At 43.3% G+C, this 15,393-nt stretch overlaps 1 protein-coding gene across 4 annotated transcripts in view; it reads left to right on the top strand.

Moving 5' to 3' along the window:
- The window catches only part of ush2a (Usher syndrome 2A (autosomal recessive, mild)), a 153,450-nt gene that overhangs the window by 81,228 nt on the left and 56,829 nt on the right, over nucleotides 1-15,393 (top strand). For all 4 annotated transcript variants that reach the window (XR_007962273.1, XM_052064437.1, XM_052064438.1 and 1 more), the window contains exons 48-55: nucleotides 435-582; nucleotides 1,534-1,676; nucleotides 9,601-10,193; nucleotides 10,276-10,442; nucleotides 11,019-11,185; nucleotides 11,272-11,360; nucleotides 14,215-14,540; nucleotides 15,235-15,390. Coding sequence is in view for 3 of the 4 variants with exons in the window: in XM_052064437.1 (XP_051920397.1) it covers nucleotides 435-582; nucleotides 1,534-1,676; nucleotides 9,601-10,193; nucleotides 10,276-10,442; nucleotides 11,019-11,185; nucleotides 11,272-11,360; nucleotides 14,215-14,540; nucleotides 15,235-15,390 (1,789 nt within the window). In the remaining variant the exon portion in view is untranslated. The remainder of the gene's footprint in view (nucleotides 1-434; nucleotides 583-1,533; nucleotides 1,677-9,600; nucleotides 10,194-10,275; nucleotides 10,443-11,018; nucleotides 11,186-11,271; nucleotides 11,361-14,214; nucleotides 14,541-15,234; nucleotides 15,391-15,393) is intronic.

Below are 15,393 nucleotides of genomic sequence, written 5' to 3'. Positions count from 1 at the left end.
GTAAAAGAGCGTTGCTAGTGAAGAGTTGAGGCTACCTTGGATGCACCTGAGTTTGTTCAGTAAAGAGGAAGCTTGTGCTGTCAGTTTGTATTGATGATGTCATAACCATGCAGGCATGCATATTTGTTTTGACCAATGTTTGTGGTAAACAAAAACGAGTCCCCGCGATGACTGAAGTAAAATAGGTATTCCTTGGTGACATGCCCCTCTATGCAGTTAAAGGCACAGTGCCTTGCTCAAAAACACCTCAGTATCAGTGCTCGGGAGGGAAACCAGCGTGTTAAATGAGCAATCCAAGTTCGAAAGACCAATTGATCTCTTTATCAGGGACATTTAGCTTGTTCAAAAGTTGAGTTTTCCACCCATTGTGTCAAGCGCTCTGACTCCTGTTCCTTTTTCTCCTCTTCCACCCTTCATCATTTCTCTCTCTGCAGCTCCAGACGGATTGTCCGCCTTGAGCCTCGGTCACGCCACAAGCACGAGTCTAAATGTGTCTTGGGCCGAACCAGCTCATGCGAACGCCCCGGGTCCTCTTCACTACAGCCTTCAAATGAGGACATCGCCGCAGAGACCCGTGAGAAGGCAAGTTGTAGCAAAGAACATGAGCATACACCTGTCACAAAAGGATGTCGAGTTATCTTTACAAAGCCCTGCACGTCTACATATACACACTACATACATTGTAGAGTACAGAAACAATTTGTCTCATCAATGTGATGGACCCTCAGAATTTTGAGCTGAATGAGCTGGAGGGATGAGGTTGACACCAAAATCCACCAATCTCAAAGAGGGCAGAAGGAGACAGACAAGTACAGAACATGTGATAGAATAAAGACAGAGGGGCTGTGCATCTGATATGTATTCATCGCATGCTTCCTGACAACAAATTGCAATTTAATCCAAGAAGAGGAGGCTCTCATTCGGTGGTAATAAATAAATGACTAGGTACATGTATTATATATCAGACAAGCATGCCATCCTCTTCCTCTGCTTTAGAGATCTCATTGTTCCCTGATTTATTCATTCATTCATCCCTTCTGTCCAGCTAATGCTAAATGGCCACTGGTCTCTCATTTATGACAACGTTACCCGAGTTTCCCTTCACCAAGTATGAAGACATGAAACCTGTGCGGGTAGCATGTGGGAATGTGATTAACAACTGTGAGAATGGTCCATGCAATTAATCCCTCACTTATTTTCCAGGGCGATTGCGAAATGCACTGCTGGCGAATGTCAATGGATTTGAATGAAAATGTGAATATTACCATGCACCTTTTTGGGATAGCCCTTCCATAATTCTAAAAACAGTAAGATTAAAAAAAAAAGTGGTGTGAAGTCAAAATTCCATTGCAACCAATGAGTGAAATTTCAAGTTGGAATCAACAAAATCTTTTTAAGTGTTGATCATGTCAAAAAAATGGCTTTCCTGCATTTCCAACAAAGCTATCAGAGTTATATTTTGAACCACGCTTATTATGGCCTAATTGAAATGTGTGCCATTAATGGTATGTGGTGATGCCTCTTCACACTTAGGCTCCTGGAAAACGCAACGGATACTTTCTCTTACTACGTGCCGGACCTGTCTCCATACACCAAGTATCAATTCCGACTTGTGGTGTCACACACGCATGGACAGACGACAAGCCTCTGGGAAACCTTCTACACAGCAGAGGACAGTAAGTCAAGTCCACATTTGGCCATAAATTCCAGTGCATCAACCATTAAGAAAACATTGGGAAACAATAAAGAAGTCACAAATTTCTGAGGTCACGGATGGGTTAAAAGGACCCCAATTTCTTTTTAAGTTCTTAATAAAGAAATAGCGCTGTTTTTTTAAATAATATTATGGATACAATTTAGAATGTAATGTTGAACAATATTATGAAAGACTGGGCGGTCCGGTGGACGAGTGGTTAGTGCAACGACCTCACAGTGCAGAGGTATTGGGTTCGATTCCAGCTCCGGCTTTCCTGTGTTGAGTTGGCATGTTCTCCCCGGGCCTGCGTGGATTTTCTCCGGTACTCCGGTTTCCTCCCACATTCCAAAAACATGCATGGCAGGCTCATTGAACACTCTAAATTGTCCCAAGGTATGAGTGTGAGCGCGGATGGTTGTTGTTCTCTGTGTGCCCTGCGATTGGCTGGCGACCGGTTCAGGGTGTCACCTCTTAATGCCTGAAGACAGCTGGGATGGGCTCTAGCACCCCCTGCGACCCTTGTGAGGATCAAGCGGATCGGAAAATGGATGGATGGATGGATGGATATTATGAAAGACTCAACAGCAAGAAAGGCCGGAAATCATTCCTCTTCCTAAGAATTCAATCAAATTGCCTGAATGTCATCCTTATGCCACTCACATTCCGGATTCATATAATGGTAAACAACAAACTTTATTTTGCAACGAGTAACTCCTTCGAGAAAACCCAAAGATGAGGAAGTTGCTCCTGATATGAGCAGACTGAAACAACTTGACAGTGTGTGAAAGAGCGAGACCTGCACGCTGTACAGTGTGTCAGTGTGCGCATGTGCGTGTGTGTGAATGTGTCTGTGTGCCAGTGCGTGAGTGACCTAGCCAGTGTCATTGCGCGCTAATTGTGGCTAATAGAATCAGATTAGCCAATGCTGCAGCCTCTTCAGTGAAAAAGTTATATATCAATTAGCGGTACATTATTGTAGCATACATAATCATTAGGCTGCTGAGATTTGCATACGTTTGATCTACGTGCATGTACACAACACAAGAAATGTGTTTGTCCAAATCCTTGTGTTGTTGTTCACGTGAACGCAAATGCACTTGACACACTGATGTTTTCAGGCTCACAAACAGCCACGTGTCTGCAGACTTTTAGGAAAGATTAATTTATGAAATAAATTTATGATTTATTTCCCATGACTCAGAATTCAAAATAACATAACACACAAACTGTCACAAACAGCTATGTGTATGTCACTGTCATCTTAACAATTAAATTTGACAAAATATAAAATATCCTTTAATATTCAATGGAAATCCTTGAGCCTGTGACCCACTGTCATCATAAAACATCCTCACCCAGACTTGAACCCTGTAGAGCATGCATTCTTAAATGCAGTTATTTGTGAAGCCAAATATAGGCTTCTTTAAAAATCGTAATTTGAACTGATTATGGCATTCAAACTCGGGTGGCCCGGTGGTCGACTGGTTAGCACGTCGGCCTCCCAGTGGAGATGTGCAGGGTTCGATTCCGGCTGTGTCCTTCCTGTGTGGAGTTTACATGTTCTCCCCGTGCCTTCATTGTTTTTTTCCGGGTGTTCCGGTTTCCTCCCACATTCCAAAAACATGCATGGTAGGCTGATTGAACACTTGGTGTGAGTGTGAGCGCAGATGATTGCTTGTCTCTGTGTGCCCTCCGAGTGGCTGGAAACCAGTTCAGGGTGTCCCCCGCCTACTGCCCAAAGACAGCTGGGATAGGCTCCAGCATGCCCCGAGACCCTTATGAGAAGAAAGCAGATCAGAAAATGAATAGATGGCCTTCAAACTTGTTTTTGGTCTTCGGTACTTACATTTTCTTTGTGTCCCGATGTAACGTGGTTGTGAGCTGTGACCTGCTGCACCCATTTGTTGTAAGATATACTGTACTGTACAGTATGGCACACCATAGGTTGAATTCTTCAATTAATGTAAACTGTGTATTGCAGACTTATTTTCCCTCACTCCGGAGTCCTCACCTCCTTAAGTCCTTTCTCCTCTGTCGGTATTCGTTGAATTCCAACCGAATTTCACCTCTTCTGTTTGACTGACTGGCCCTTTAACTATTTACAAGTGGCGACAGACTGGATAGAGGAGGTAAGATAAGAAATAAAGAGAAGATTGGAGTGGGAAATACAGAAAGAGGGGAAAGGTAGAACAAAAAACGGGAGACAAAATTGGGGAGGGAAGCAAGGAGAAGCCTAATGACGGAACACAGAAATGGAGGCACCCACGTTTCCTCCTTTCCTTTTTATCATTCCATTAAAGTTTTATATCCATCTTTTTAATGTAATTTGGTCCCTATGAATTCCTGCCGCTGCAGAACAGACAGACGGCTCCTGTGAACATGAACTCTGGCCGTGTGGGACAGCTCCCTTTCCTCTGTCTACTCGCATGTTCACACCAGCAGAGTGATCTGAGGGAGTGTGTGCCCATCAGAGCACGCGCGCATGTGTGTGCGTGTGTGTGTGTGTGTGTGTGTTATAGCATGTTCAAGAGACTGATTAAAAGCATCGTTTTGACAAAATGTTCTTAGCCTAGCAATATTTGACAGTGTGCATATCCAGTCCATGTGTGTGGGTGATATCGTGACCATTTCAAAAGGCACACTTTCACCAATTTGAACTCGAAGCATAGAGTGAAGCAAAGGAACATCACATATGAGGTGAGAGGCACTGAAACATCACAAATAATTCATTGTATGTACTGTATGACTAAGTGACTGCTTTAATCAAGGATTTTAACTCTCATGGTCCTGTAATGTGACCGAATTGCTGTGCTCATTTTTTGTATATCAGAAAGAATGATTGGAGAAAGAAAAAAAGCCAGGCTGGAACCTCCTGTGTCCTAATTGTGGTCAACTTAACATGTTGTTTTTTTCCACAAATCGATAGTTTTGTTCTGTCCCCACAAGGGTGATATGTATTTATTTATTTATTTGCTTATTTATTTAACCAATCTAAAGTGTTGGAAATGTTTGGCTCTTTTTGACAATGCAACGTTTATGACTCACCGCACATGCTGTTCTGCTTTCCTCAAAATTAATGGTTATGGAGATGTGAGGATTCCGCCCGACGTCAACCATATGCTCAAATGAAGAGGCAGTCATCTGACTCATCCACCCACCCCAGTCACATGCGTCTTGCTTTGTCTCATAACAAAGTGATAATCAATTTCAAAGGAAGAGGTGTGCTTTCTTGTCCTCGCACAAACATAAAAAATATGGTTATTATTACATTGTATACATTTTGTAAGTGCTTAATATATTTTTGAACTGTCAGGTGGACTACATAAAACAGCTTTGTGAAAGGTTGATGTTTTTAATAATAATCACTTCACTCAGTTTTGCTTTTCCAATTGCCACCTCAATATCCTAAGGAAATTATTTTATCTGCCCTTGTCAACCATTTTTCAAGATGATTGTAAATACCCCAGATTGTGTTGTGTGTTCTTTTAACATGAAATTAGGATAGGGCAGCTCGGTGGTCGACTGGTTAGCATATCGGCCTCACAGTGCAGTGGTTCCAGCACCTTGTGAGGATTAGCGGATCCAAAAAATTGATGGATTATTTTAGGATGGTTAAAAAAAATTATATATATATTCTACTTTGAATGCTTCAGAGAATCTCTAGCAATCACCTGTAGAAATGTGGCCCCTAATACTCACTGATTTAAATGATTTTATACCTTGGCTAAGACACGCATTTGATTCAAATACCATATATGATTTTCAAATGTTTGGTTCCCCTTTGATATCCCATAGATTGGTCTGAAGGTTAGCAGGATTTCTATAAATCCCTCCCAAATGTCACCAGCTGGAGGTTCCATTGAGACAAATTTGAATGACTGACAACCCTGAGTTACTTGCTCAGTCGCGGTTCTTCAAAGGATATAATGCCCATTAGGTGTACTTCCGACGTGAGGGATACAAATCAAGCGTGTGACCTTGGAAACGCATCACGGGCCCTCTCGCCGGATCCTCTTTCCGTCTCGTCTTGGCATCTCCTCGAGCAACGTCGACATTAGGAAGTAAAGATATGAAATGCAATGTAAATTGTCACACCGTCGCTTGTCATGGTTTGACACGGCTTCGTAAGCGTGCCGATAACGCTTAAGCTCAGCTTTCATTCTGACTTTTAGCAGCTCCATTCACCTTCAGAAGACCTGTCACCCACACCCGCGTGCCCCAAAAACTTTCTGTGCACACAGCAAAGGCCAAAGGGTTTCTATTGTCATGATATTGTTTCATATTTAAAACTAATTTAACATGAAATATGCACATAAGCCTGAAAGGTATCTCAATGCACACACACAGAGTACATGCAGACCCTCTGCAACCATCCCTCCCCCTTCCTCCCCCTTTCCTCGCCTCTTGTCACTTGATTGTGTTATTACTATGCTAACCAAATCCTTATAAATGTGATTTAGGGCTTGGTGGCCCCCACGTTCCCGCTTTAGCTTTCTGCTACCATGTTTTACTGAAAAGGGGAGGTGTAAGGCAGGGTGCAGAGAGGGGGAGGAGAAGGAAAGGCTTGTCGAGGTACGAGGATGGAGACAGTCAGAGGAAAACAAGACAAGGAAGTCTTGACAATACGTGTGGTGGGGGCTTACCATGCATTCCCTTAATGCCCCTTTCCCTCCATCCTGAGCGCAGTAAATTGTCAGTAAAAAATAAAAAAAGGAAAAAAGCATCACCTGCATCTTAAATGAAAATTTCAATTGAAAAACTTAACAGCCCTTCAAATTGCAGAATTTTACACGCGCCAGTAAAGCTTAAATAACACTCAACACTTGGGGGGAGGGTTGAGGGAACGGAATGGGGTGGATGGTGACGACAAGGGTTACTTTGTGTGTGGGCAACGATTGATCAAGGTGACTGACTTATGCATTGTGGTTTGAAAGACTCTGCAGTGAGAGTACTGGCCTGAAAGTTTAGATTGATGAATTGAAATAGATGATTGAGTGCTGAAATTGAGGACTAAAAATGTACACGTACTTTAAACACCAGAGAGATGTCAGCGTAAAAGGAACATACATCTCTCCCTACTTTTCGTAGACTGACTGATCCACTTAGTTATTCATCCAGACAGAGAGACATCTAATCATCCACACAGTAAAGAAGCACCCTGACTTGTCAGGATGGAACTGGAAGTCGGGCAAGGGAACACGCAGGCAGACGTGCGCCCAAAGACAGACAGCGAGACGGGCTCTTGCTTATTCGTGGGGTTCACTGGACCTTTGGTGGTAATTGAATCAGTGTGAGTGCTGAGTAGAGCTCGCATAAAAACCTGTTAACCCAAAAGGTCAACTCGCTGTATTGTTTATTTAGCAGGGAGAGCAGAGGGAAATGGGGACGTGGGTAGAGAGACGGAGGGGGAAAGCGAGTACATTCAAGAGTTTTTGCATTATTGACAACTGTCAGAAAACTTCCAAGACTGGCGTCTGTATTTCAAACCCAAACTATGAGTTTTCCCCTTCAGTGTGGGCCGGATGATCATCCAGTATGTCTACAAAGACGAAACTTGAGGAAGGTCGTTATGGGGACCCATTTTGAAGATGTGGATGACATTATGATTGCTGTCATGATGGCACTGTGGAGGATCCTTCCTGGAATGCATCAATACATGGCATAGAAGACTGGCAAAGTGCGTTTGACTCAAGTGGGATTATTTCCATAGGAGAATTTGTGGGTTTTAGTAGTATCTTTTGTTAGACCAATCCTGGAACACACCTCTTATACAGTGAAACCTCTCAGGTTGAACGGTGATGAAGTTGACCAATAGAAAGAGTGGCCTTACCTTGGGGTCTTAAGTGCACACTGTGCGATGGGGTCATGTTATAATAAGTCGTAAAGCTCAAAAGTTACAATGTGCATTGTCCCCTTTTGGCCAATTTCCAAATTAAGTTATTTTAACATAGGTTAACTCATTTTCAAGAATGTTTGGAATGGGCCTTGAAAACTTGCTTGTTCAGTCACAAAGAGTTTATGATAGTCACAGATTTGCCCAAAAAGAGATTATTTATATTTCCATTCTTTCCAATGGAAACATTTTTCAAAACCTAAACAATCTGGAGGAAATTATTTGACCTCAAATGTTCTACTACACTGTGTGTGTAAATCATTGTGATACACTAAGAGTATTTTCTAAGTGTGAGTTACGTTCAATTAATGCATACATGCTTAACTGCTGCAAGAAGCAGTGCGACCTTACGGGACGTTTTTTTTTTTCTTCCAAAGCTATTTAACGGCTTTAACCTCTGGTTCAAGTGTTTTTATACTTCAACGCAGTCGTACTTTACAACATCAAAGTTTCCTTCCGTAAGTCCCTTCAGGTACCAACTCTGATGAATAAGGATATTCAGAACTAAGAAAAAAAGGAATCAAGGCCATTAAGGTTCATTTCAGATGAACAACAACAGGGACATGCCGATAGACTGCATCAAAATTGTGCGTGCGCATCACTTGCATGGCTGTGTACAAAACATTCAGGCAACCGATGCCCTATCCAGAATCATGCATGCTTGTACGCTTCATCCCTCAACCAGTTGTACAGGTGTATTCTCAACTGCTCATCTTCTTTTACACTCACTCTTCTATGCACATATAAACGCACAGAGGCATCTGCATCTGGGAAAGTCGTTAGCGGTAGCACTTAGTGGCGCAGCACGCTTCCCCAGTCCGCTCAGTCACCTTGATTCACTTGCCCTTCACACAGCCCCATTACTGCTCTCCTACATCACTATGTGTGTGTGGAAGCATGTGAGTGTGTTGCAGTTGGAGGTGTCTACATTACGGGGCAGTTCAGTGGCATGTAAATGCCGGCGGAGGAGTGGGGCAGGCCCTACGGCAGAAATTGAATATCACTTTCACAAGTCTTCTGTCAGACATCCAGCATGCAAGCCAGTTGCACTTACTGGATAGATTTTGCCTCTATGCATCAGTAAGATTCAATGCAGATTTAGAACACGACAAAACATCGTCTTCAATCACCCGCACCACAACTCGGACCTACTCGGAGTCGGTCTAGTCGACTTTCAGTGATCAAATTATCAGGTGCGTTAGGGGCCTGGACAAGAAAATGCCCTCAATCAGAATGCCCAGCATGGTCCAAGTCTACCAAATTTCCAAACTGGTAAACTCGACTTGCCCTGGCATGAAAATCAAATGCAACAGTTTTTCCACCAAGTGCCCATGCATTGTCTAAATAAATAAATAAATAAACTAAATAAAGCCCAAGGTAATTATTTTTGCTTTTCATTTAATTCCAATGACTGAGTTGCAAAATTATATTACAGCTTTCCCTCTTTAAATGCCAATCACTTCTGTTGCAATTGGAAGAGAAGCTTTCAGATTTTCTGACACTGTGATACCAGCGGTGGACACCTCAGTGAACATTTACCTTCGTCCTCAGTGCGTCAGTCCGTCATTATTTTTAATATGCTTCCTTCATCGCTAAATTAAATGTGGTCCCTGCCACTTTAAGATCAGCAGTAACAAGTGTAAGAGCACACAACAGTTTGGACAACTATACACATAATGATGATAATAATAATAAGAAGAAGATGATAACTCGTTTCTTATATTAATAACTGCTCCTTCTTCTGCTTCTCATCCCCAAACTGTCCCTCGTCTTTGCTTTTCGCATTTATGGGAACGGCCCAAATTCCCTCCCATTGGTGATTATTCCGTCAGTGTTTAAAGTTACTTGTCAGTACGCCGGCAAACATGGGAGTCCGTCAATCACGAACCATCCATCGATGCTTATAAATCAGGTGAAAATAGTTGTAAATGCCCACCTCTGGTTTATGCAGTAGCCTAACTGTCAAGTTTCTTAATATGTCCCTTTATTTTTGTCTCAATTTTCCCAACAGGTCCAGGTCCACTTGACCCTCCGACTGTTTCACGGTTACATTCTCGAAATGTGACAATCTCTTGGCTCCCACCCCCACAGCCAAATGGCATTATAAGAAGTTACATCCTCTATCTACAACCTGCCTCTGTGCCGGATATATTTTACAAACCTGGCACCAAAATGGACCCCAACTCAAGCTTTAGTTCTAACCCTAGTGCTGAAAAGGACAATCTTTACTCAAGTCAAAAGGTCAAAAGGTCCGCATCAATTGTTGCCATGCTTGGACCAGACCGTCACCTATCAAAGGGCAACCAGACTCCGGAGTCCACACATGCGGATGTTAGCAGCCAAGTCGCTGGTTCCAAATTATTACAATCTAGTGAAGCCACTGACGTCTCAGGAATGGACCAAAACCCTGCAGTGTCACACAAAGGACACACTTCTAGCAGACCGAAGATTGAACATTTCATCAATCAAGATGACTTCCACACAACCAGTTCATCAAACTCACTCACAGGTTTCAGTCCATCCCCTCCATCAGTCAGTGTTTCAGGAAACACCACAAGCTACACCTTCCTTCGCCTCCTGCCATACCACACCTACCACTTCGAGGTAAAATAACGGTCCTCCGTGACTATGGTAGAACATGTATTGTTGTTCAACTTGGCGAACTGATCATTCCCCAATCGTCTAGCTGGAAGCATGCACGAGTGTTGGTTGCACACTATCCAAAACGGTGCACTTTCGAACCTTGCCGGCTCCTCCTGAAGGCCTCCCGGCACCTCACCTTTATTCTGACACCCCTACCTCGGTTCTCCTGTCCTGGGGTGCACCACAAAGCCCCAATGGACTTTTAGAGAGGTAAGATAGAATCATTTGCTATAGACCTCATTCCTCTGTAAAGCTAGGGTACACTCTGTGAGGATGCAAGTAATGCATGGGGGAGCTTTTGGGAGCTCTTGACCATTGACTGTACGGTCGTTGGCTGAATTTTTGATGCCTCAAAAAAATGCAGTTAATCGCCTTTAGTTAGACAAGTGTTACAATTAGATTTTCTCAAGACTGAGTGTTTTTCCCAAGACCGCATTCAGGTACAAATCATAGGGGAATCACATTTCCTTGTTAATGTTGGATTCTGAGTCCACAGCGAAACATTTGCCTCAACAGTCCATCACCGATTGAAATCACACTACAGGACTTACATGGAATATTAATGGTGCAAATATATACAGCCTGAGAAGTCAAGTAGTGGCACTACTTTGAAGTTTGTTAGTTACCTACCGCTTCAGTCACTGGCTTCGACTTTCTGTCTCAAGCAATTTATTCGTATTATATGAGATGGATTTTAAAAAGGAACACTTCTTCAATCTGAGAGTGTATTCCCGCTTTTAGATATAATACTTGTGGGTCTTTTTCCCGGTGTGCATCTTGGCATAGGTGGCTGATTGAACGCAAAGTTGCTGGGACAGACCAAATCTCCACAGTAGGCCATCTTCCTCCAGAGCATCTTCCTCTTTCTTTTTTGGACTCCTCATCAGCACTTAGTCCATGGACAAGTTATTACTATAGACTTGTTCTCCAAAATCAGGCTGGCAGTTCAACAGGTACGACTGCAAATACTGGCCTTCCATAACTAAGAATGTAATGTCTCCCGCTGTCAAACTCAAGTCCTGTAAATTCATACATTCAGGAAATTGGGTAGGTATCACCACCAGACCTTCCAGACCTGCTGGTGTGACTCCGCCGACGGTCAAAGTCTTGGGACCGGACTCACTACAGGTGATCTGTAGTTTGAATTGACCTTCATGAACTGTATTGGTGTCTTCAACTGTCGAGCACACAAAATAGGACAGTCTAATTGTGGATCTATCCAGTCTCTGCAAGATTGACAGTGTTGAAAAGTCAAAGCAATGTCACACTCATTCCTCTGACTTTCCTTCTTGGGATTTAATGAGAAAGCAAAAACATTCAACTCAAGGTCCCCTTCACAAAATGGGCGGAGCTGTGACCCTGTCGAAGACGGCTTCCTTCCTGTCGGCCATTTTGAAGGAGGGTCCAGCGTTAAATTCCAGCTCTGGATAATCCCACATCAAGGCCTATCAAGAAAACATACAGACACTAACACTGCATGCACACATACCGTACACACATTCCCTGCACACACTTTCACGCACAGCCTCGCACTAATGCTAACAGCCAAAAAATGCTAATGCTTGTCATTATTCCAGAACCACCCCTGTCATCTCTCCAGCTGCAAAGCTTTAGGGGTCACACATCCAAGAAGGAAAGTGTTCTTCCTGGTTGATGCTAATTGGACAGGCAGGCAGGCCGCTTCCTGGTTACCAATTGACCTTGACAAAAGAGAGGATTTGGACCATTGTGCTTCCCTTAATTCTCTAAATGGTCTCTTGTTCCAGACTTTTGTGCAGTGCACAATTTACTGCTTCGGATGTGTCCTATGGTTGAACAAATGTGTACAAAAAAATAATACATATAATAGGCAGTGATTGCAGAATGGGGTCAAATGAATAAGTAACCATGACACTGTTGTTTTCGGGCAGTTTATCTGTTTGACGTTTAAACATGAAAATCAGCCAGATAGTTTTCCTCTTGGCTCTTCGACCTGCATGCTGAAGTCATGGCACTGGGACTTTGGAGTTGAAAGGACAGCCTTGTGCTGTCAGCTAAAAAGCACTCTCCCAGTGCCTTCTTTTGAATATAATAATAGCACGATGCCTACATACCTCACTCCCCACATTATCATTTGGCGCTCTCTTGCTCAAACACACATCAGCGCACACACGCGCACACACTGAGACTGTACTGGCCTTAGCCCCTGTGGTCTGTGTCAGCCGAGGGTTTGCGCTGTCTTCACCATCTCCAGATTACATCAGGCTATTCAATCTGTAAATGACTTCAAGCACAAAGCACACCCTACACGCACTTTGGGAAATGAGCTACCTAACTCAACATGACCCTGCCCATATGCAGCTGGCTATGTATGTGCGTGCGCAACTTTGTGGGTGTGTGGGTGGTTGTCCTGTATCACCTCGCCGTGTCACTTGTTAAATGAGTATCAAGGTTGCATGAGGAATAATTGTTCCTGACATTCATTCATAATATTCTCATCACAATTTGACCACCTAATCACCTACACTCATAAGTCCCAAGCATCTCTGAACTGATGACTTATTGTACATGACAGTTTGTGTGCCTAAGTGCGTTAACGTGCACAGTCTGTTAGCACTGAGTAGATGTACGGTACGTGCAGGTGCAAGTCACGAGCATAAATGCGCATGCATTTGTCGTTTGTATTTATTTGAATAGATTCATAAAACATGTTTGCAGGGATGTCGATGAATTTGCACGGAAGATGCAAATGAGTTGGTGTGTTTTAACATTTGTGTGCTCCACTTTCATCTCTTCGCCTTAAAATGCTGACAGCCTGAACGGCTTCCAAATCAGATGCACCGCTCGGCGACTGCAAGCTTTTGTTTTTGCATGCGGCAATTCCATTACCGACCGCCTTTCATTATTTTAGCATGCCGTTTGTGCATGCGTGCGCGTGCATCTCTGTATGTGTGTGCGTATGCACACCCCCAGTTTTAAGTGTGATGAAAGGACTCGTCTGTCCAAGTCAAAGTCAGGTTATCTCTCCCCACAAGAGATTTGATTGCAGACGCAATGTGATGACACACGCACACTGGGATGCCACCCACAAAACAACACTTTGTAGGACTCCAGCAACACGCTGTCCAGTGTGCCCAGAGTCTGATGAAGATTTTGTGTCCACACACACACACACACACACACACAGACTGCCGTGACGTCCAGTAGTTCATCCATCTAAAAGCTTTCCGCTGTCCTCAGCAGACTGAGAATACAGTGGTACCTCTGAGGACGCCATTGGGATTCTGATTTGTTCATAACAATGTTTCCCAAAGGAAATAATGTAAAGTGAATACATTTGATCCAGTGGGAAACTCTCACAATAAAAACAGTTCAGGCAATGTTTTAAGTAATATTTTATAGTCATAAACTCTCCTACAAATTGGGGTAAAAACAGAAGAAAACCCCAACTGGTTTGATGATGTGTAACAAACATGACTACTGCTACCTTGCAGATCCATTTCCGGTTCTTGAGTTATGATTAGGTTTCATCATCCTTAAGTGATAGAGTTACAAAACACACACACACACACACGTGTACAGGAAAAGGCACCACTTGAGTTACTTCATCGAGGTGATGGTGGTTTGAACTGTAGATTTTTGTGTGCCTTTATGCCCGCCACATAGCGAAGAACGTTCCCCAACCTGTCTGAACAGTCACAGCACATGCAGGGTTCGGCAAAATATTTCTCACCGGTGTTTGACAGTCACCTACTCATTTTGTTGCGATTAAAAATTTGGTGACGCAGCGCCTCGTAAGTCACTTTCGTCACTTTCTGAGCATCGCTTGGTATGCAACAGGACTTCGAGGCGTATTTTGCCTTACTGGCTTCAGAGATTTTAGCTTCTTCGAAAGGCTCATGTCAGCCAATAAAAGTTAGTCATTTCAAGAGGATTCAGTTTTGTCTTTTTATTTAAGTTTTGGAAAGATGATAATCTTAACACTTATACTGCTCTCGTCCAGGTCACATGGTCTCCACCTCTGAGTCCCAATGGTGAAATCCAAGGTTACGAGATTCGTCTTCCAGAGCCCCGCATCTTCCACAATACATCCGAGCTTACCGTCACAATAACGGACCTAATTCCTTACACAAACTACAGCGTTAGTGTGCTGGTGTGTTCCAAGGGGGGCGGGTATGTTGGTGGATGCACAGAAAGTCTACCTTCTCCGGCGACCACATTACCGACCAGCCCCCAAGGCCTGGCACCGCTGTCAGTGGTGGCCATCAGTGAGTCCTTCCTTGCGGTCTCTTGGCAACCTCCACACAGGCCTAATGGACCCAACATCAGGTTAGACTCGTATGCATTCAATGTTTTGTTAAAACTGAAGCGATTTTTTTTTTGAGGAGTATATAGTCGTGTGTTGAACGTGAGTAACAAAAAAAGCTTCTTTTTTTGTTGTTGTCCCCCCCCCCCCCCCCCCAAGCTGTCTGCTCTTTATATGCTCCATAAGGCCTTGAATGGGCACAAAACTGGCTACAAATATAAACTTTTACCATATAAATATGCTCTATTTGCAGCACTTTTCTGTTTTGACCTGCATGTGCTTCTGTGGCAACAAGTCTCAATTTACAAGTCGGTTGTTCTTTGCAGGCAATTAAAATGCATGAGCCCACGTCTGTGTTCTGCACAGCTCAGCTCCGTGTGTTTGTCTAAGTGGGCTGGTTAAAAGGTGGCATTAAGCCCTTCTTTTCTGATTACAGCAGAAATTAGCATCACTGTGGGGAGAGGAAAACACAAACCCTGCAGAAAAACAACGCGGAACGAGGGAATAATGAGTTGCAGTCAACGTAAACGAACAGCAAAATGAAAAGCATGCAGAAAAGGAGGAAATTTGTGATAAGGACTCCGCTGGAAATTATGTATTAGTTGTTGGCTTTTTTTTTTTAAATATTTTTTTTATATGCGCGTATGTGCTAAAACCAAAACTGTGCATGTGTTTTATGCATTCCTCACCATCTAACCCTACGTATACGTTTTTCAGATACGAGTTGTTGCGACGTAAAAGCCAGCAGCCTCTGGCCACCACTGTGGTACCCATAGTAACCGCCCCATCCCGTAACCCTTCCGAAGATCTCCATCGCTGGTTCCGTGTTTACTCCGGCACCAAATTGTTCTACCAAGATAAAGGCCTAAGCAGGTG

Source organism: Hippocampus zosterae, chromosome 4, assembly GCF_025434085.1.
Source record: "Hippocampus zosterae strain Florida chromosome 4, ASM2543408v3, whole genome shotgun sequence".
Taxonomy (NCBI): Eukaryota; Metazoa; Chordata; class Actinopteri; order Syngnathiformes; family Syngnathidae; genus Hippocampus; species Hippocampus zosterae.
This window is presented reverse-complemented; position numbering and strand designations above follow the sequence as displayed.